Here is a 5340-nt window from a genome sequence, read left to right as displayed (position 1 = left end):
AATAAACCTACGCTTACATGAATGCTGATTCATATGAGGTCGAATTATCTCAGCAATGTTTTTGAGCTTACTTGGACTAAGTTGGTCCATTTTAACTTCTTTTATTAAAACTCGAAAGTTGAAACGAATGAATAGTATTTTTATTTTTTATCTAAATCGTAACTAATATCCCTTTAACCAGCAAAAGATGACTATCCAATTATATCAATCCACAAAGTCAATTCACAAAGGTCAATCAAAATCATAGCGTGTCCATCCGTTAAATATGTTTACGTTGCAAACATAAACGAATTTATTCTGCTGCACTTCAAACACAAGGTAACAACATTAAGCATATAACCACACTTTTAGGCAACTATCTTGATATCGTTAAAACCTTCAAAGAATGTTTTGAAAAAAAATTATTCAATCATTGTTGTTCAATATTAGACTGTGATTAATCGTTGGAATAGAAAAGAATATGAAACGATAATTTAAATAAAAAATGAATAAAGTACATTCTTAATATATTATTCATACTAATCGTGATCAATATTTTCTTTTTTTTAAGATTCTGAGTAATAATGAAAACTGCCATACTTTGTGGAGCTTTGGTTACAATTGTACTTTGTCTCCCAAAGAAGGACATACACATGAAGATATTAGAGAAAGAAGACGGTAAGACTTACCAAAAAATTTTTTTTTAGAAAAAATACAAAAGCAAGAAAACTTAATAACAAACTGTGACAGAATCACACTTTGGAGACTTTACATTCGTTGCACTATATGAATTTATCTATACTTTCGTTAACAATTATAAGAAACTGTAGTAATTGTTGGTTTTAAAATGTACTGCTACTGGTTATTTTCGTCGAAGATTATCCAGTTTCTTAAACTTCTTCCATTTTATCTTTTTTTTTATTTATCGAAAATTTATTTTGATTGCCTGTATACATATTAATTGCATCTTTATTGGATAATTTTTGTCAGTTTGATAAAAACGACGAGTTGAGGAATCACATATTGTTTGAAAGGTGTAAATATTAATATATATTAGATTTTTTTTAATTACGAACAGTGCGTCACACGAATGTATCAACGGCACAAAAGTGACGTCACAGGTAAAAGCTCCTGTATATGAAGTCCGTATAGTGTGAACATGTACGTTATGTTTTTCAGAGGGAGATGTTCTCCCCTCTTTTGCCTGTGTAGGGCCGAAATAATACCATATATCTGAATTGTATTGCTGCTGCTAGGCTTAAATAACCGAAGACACTATAAATAAAAAAAGAGCAGCAGCTAGGTAGATATTTTCTTCCAATAACGCATGATTTAGATAATACATCTTCGTCTTATATCTATTAATTATATAATTCGACAGAAATAAAGTCTCCCCTCATTCAAGCAAAGCATGCCTCGCTATTTTGTGAAAACCTTTTTTTCACTAAATATTGTAGATGTATACATAGCCAAGGTTTGGCCCTGATCATACAAGAAGAAAGTTTTTCAAAAAATAAAATTAAGTAGGAACGACAAAAGTTCAAAATACAACACGAATTTCTCAAGAGACGAATCTTAGGGAAAACAGCAACAATTATATAAAAGATTCAGAACTTTGAATTTATTCGACAACGAACATACTTGTATTCCCGTGCTTGCATTTCCTATCATGACTTTCTTGATAGAAGGTTGCTGCTCACAAGGAAGCTATTAATCCAAGAGTTCCAATTAGTGAAGTTGAAATCGTTCCTTCGTAAATTTTACAGACGCCATCAAAAGTTGGTTGACCGTCATGGACTAACCGTTTCACAAATGATATCGAATATGTTGCTTACGTCGTAACTACAATCCTCTTCGTTTTCATCAATATGACCTACCGAATTAGACTATTTACCGAATTTGTTATCACATAAGCAACACAATGGGTGCCACATGTGGAGCAGGATCTGCTAACCATTCTGGAGCACCTGTGATCACCCCTTGTTTTTGGTGGGGTTCGTGTTGTTTATTCTTTAGTTTTCTATGTTGTGTCCTGTTTACTATTGTTTGTCTGTTTGTCTTTTTCATTTTTAGTCATGGCGTTGTCAGTTTGTTTTCGATTTATGAGTTTGACTGTCCCTCTGATGTTTCGCCCCTTCTTCGTCTTGTTTATGCTAATGAACACTACAATCTATTCCTATTGGTTATTTTAGTGACGAGTCCAACATATAGTTGAAAACGCAAAATGAAAAAGGTCTTCTTTTTGTTCTGTTTTAAATATTGATGTCCTGTTAAAATAAGGATTTTAATTCAATGATTGACCGAAGATGGAAAAATGTCCATGTATGTGGGGAAAACACCATTGCAATAACTTTTCTGGAAATGCGTAGGTGACATATTGGAAGATATAATTTCCGACTCCGACACTTTCAAATTGGCTTCCTTTTAGCAATGGTAGTGCATATCTTATCTCTGTCATTCCGTAAAGCAGAACCTCAACATAAGTCTTATCCTGCATTTTATTAATGATTTGCAATTAAACCAATAAGCAAATGATATCAAACTATTTTAAATATTGGACGGACATAAACATGTTAACATATACGTTTTTTGCTACAGGGACATTAATTTTAAATTTGCATTCATGTAAGTGCACATAAATAATGAAGTATTTTTTAGATTTTGATTTTAAAGAATTTTCGAAACAAATAAAAAAATTTACATATTATTTTCACGTATATTTATACATGTTTTCAGAACACGACAATCAGCTGGAAGAAAAACTTCGTTCGATAACAATTGAAAAGAAACATGCAAATGTTTTCCTAAAGAGAACCAATACGCTCGGCTTATGGGAGGAATGTAGAGAGGGTTGTTCTTATGAGGAAGTTCGTGAGGTGATTGGTAAGTTTTGTTCAGGTGTAAACATAACAAAACAAAAGAGTGTTTACTTATATCGTTGGATAGTGTTTTTTCAACATCAAATTAACGATGGCTTGCAAAATAACAAGTTTGAGTGAAGATAACTATGAGTGCAACTGTTAAGATTTAATAGTAGCAATCTAGTTAAAAATGATTCTCTCATTTGCTCATCGTTGTCGTTCGGCTGTTTATTTATCATATGCCCAAAGCAAACATCTGAAATGTTCAAATTACAATAGGATTTAATATAGCCAGTCTAAGTAACATGAGAACATGAGTGGAAAAAGTAGGAATAAAATCAGCTATGAAATTGAGTGAGTCCAAGTGCACGTATAAACATATTTATTATAATTACACTTTTTAAAACTCATAACACTAGCTATATTTACTTTTAAGTACTGCGCTTAACTTTTCCTAGAAATGCTGCTGCGTTCACTGTTTGTGATGTTGGTAGATGTATTTCTATTTGTATCTTTCTGATGAGTTTATAGATATAAGAAGATGTGGTATGAGTCCTAGTCTCAATTTTTAAAAGTAAACCATTATAAGCTTTTTTTGACTGATTGTTATACTTTGTTCTAAAGTTGTACTGTTACACCACTGTCCCAGGTTGGGGAGGATTAGGCTCCCGCTGACATGTTTAAAACCTGCCACGTTATGTATGTATGTGCCTAAAGTGAAGAGCCTGTAATTCAGTGGTGTCGTTTGTTCCTGTGCTACATATTTGTTTTCCGTTCATTTTTTGTACAATAACAAGACCTCTAGTTTTCTCGTTTGAATTGTATCTCATTTGTAATTTCGGGGCCTGTTATAGTTGACTATGCTGAATTGGCTTTGTTCATTGTTGAGGTCATAGTGTTGATCATTAGCTGTGGATTTCTGAGGCATTTGGTCTTTTCTGGAGAGTTGTCTCATTGGCATCATATCTTATCCCCTTCCTTTTTATATATGATAACTTTAAAAGAAGTATGTATAATAATGAAAAGATAGCATGCTGAAGTCATGGTTTACTCTGATTTCGGTATTGTGGCGTCACGTAAAAAAAGCAGCCGTGCCTGATATAGAAGCATAGAAAACACGATTGTTTTGCAGATTGTGAAGCCAGTCCATGTCAATGCCAATATTTAATCTTACTTAGAATACTGTAAGTCTTTATAAATTATCATATTTCAATTTTTAGAACCACCAAGACAATTTTCGTCTAGGGATCTTTCAGGTACGTTTTATCTTTATATATAAACAAAAAGTTTCAAATAACATGGGTTTAAACAACAGTGTTACAATATAAAATTGCAGATTGATTAGCTATTATGCACTTACTTCACAGTGCATTTAATTTAGTACATAGTTAAAAATCTCACAGAGACACAGAAGTCGACTTAAACATACAAAACTAAAAAAAGGAATTCAAATGTTAAAGACAACCAAACCATGAATACTATATAAACTCGTAATTAAGTTGAAGAGATGAATTTTATTTTTATTGAACCCTGACGGAAACCAGTAACTCTCTATCATGAACCCACAAGCATTAGAACATCAAATTAACTGGTGTATGCATATACATAATGTGTTGAAACTATCCGAAGATGTCACAGTAGCAAGCTTCAATAGTATGACGTTCAATTATAATATATTCTAAATTCTAGAAGATGACAAGAATACTCAAAGATGAAGGAGGTCGAAAGTGCTTACATTTTGTAAGTGCGTGTAACGATATTGTGTCATACATTGATACGTCCTTTCTTAATTTGCTGCGGGGAGGGGGGTTACAACATTTGTAACATTGTACCAATCTCGTTTATGAACATAATGATATTTTAGCATAAGAATGATCAGGAATAAAAAATAATTCAGTCCTTTCATCGTACAGATTACGCCAATCGCAGAAAACGTGGTAAAGATACAAAAGGAAGGATCGTAAAGAGTGTTGAAAGAAAAGCAAACGATGACTTCAGGAATATGTAAAAAAAAAAGGCTGACAGGAAGCAGATGATTTTGAATAAAAAATAATTTCATGTATATCAATTTATAATCTTTTCATTTTATTATTTGATTAACATATAGATTACAGATTTTTTTTTAAAGAACTCTGTCACATGTATGAAAATGTAACATTTTAATACAAAGAAGCTTTTAAACCAAGAGTTCCAAATAGTGAAATTGAAATCATCTTTTTGTAAGATTTACGGACGACATCACGAGTTGATGGACCGTTGTGTCGTAACTACAATCCCCTTTCCTTTACACGACCAACCGAATTAGACTATCTACCGGATTTGTAATAACATGATCTACACGACGGGTGCCTGGTTTGGAACAGGATCTTCTTACCCTTTCGGATCACCTGAGATCACCCCTGTTTTAGTGGGGTTCGTGATGCTTAATCTTTAGTTTTCTATGTTGTATCTTGTGTACTTCTATTTGTTTGTTTGTCTTTTTTTCAGCCATGGCGTTGTC

The 5340-nt window shown here is 32.6% G+C and overlaps 1 protein-coding gene across 1 annotated transcript; it reads left to right on the top strand.

Annotated features, from left to right (window-relative positions):
• Positions 1-294: 294 nt before the first annotated feature.
• Positions 295-4904, top strand: LOC143062311 (uncharacterized). Its single transcript, XM_076234037.1, has 5 exons — positions 295-318; positions 551-657; positions 2716-2862; positions 4061-4096; positions 4754-4904. Exons 2-5 carry the CDS (start codon positions 564-566, stop codon positions 4846-4848), a joined length of 372 nt encoding a protein of 123 aa, XP_076090152.1. The 5' UTR covers positions 295-318; positions 551-563; the 3' UTR covers positions 4849-4904.
• Positions 4905-5340: the final 436 nt, after the last annotated feature.

This window comes from Mytilus galloprovincialis, chromosome 2 (genome assembly GCF_965363235.1).
Source record: "Mytilus galloprovincialis chromosome 2, xbMytGall1.hap1.1, whole genome shotgun sequence".
Taxonomy (NCBI): Eukaryota; Metazoa; Mollusca; class Bivalvia; order Mytilida; family Mytilidae; genus Mytilus; species Mytilus galloprovincialis.
This window is presented reverse-complemented; position numbering and strand designations above follow the sequence as displayed.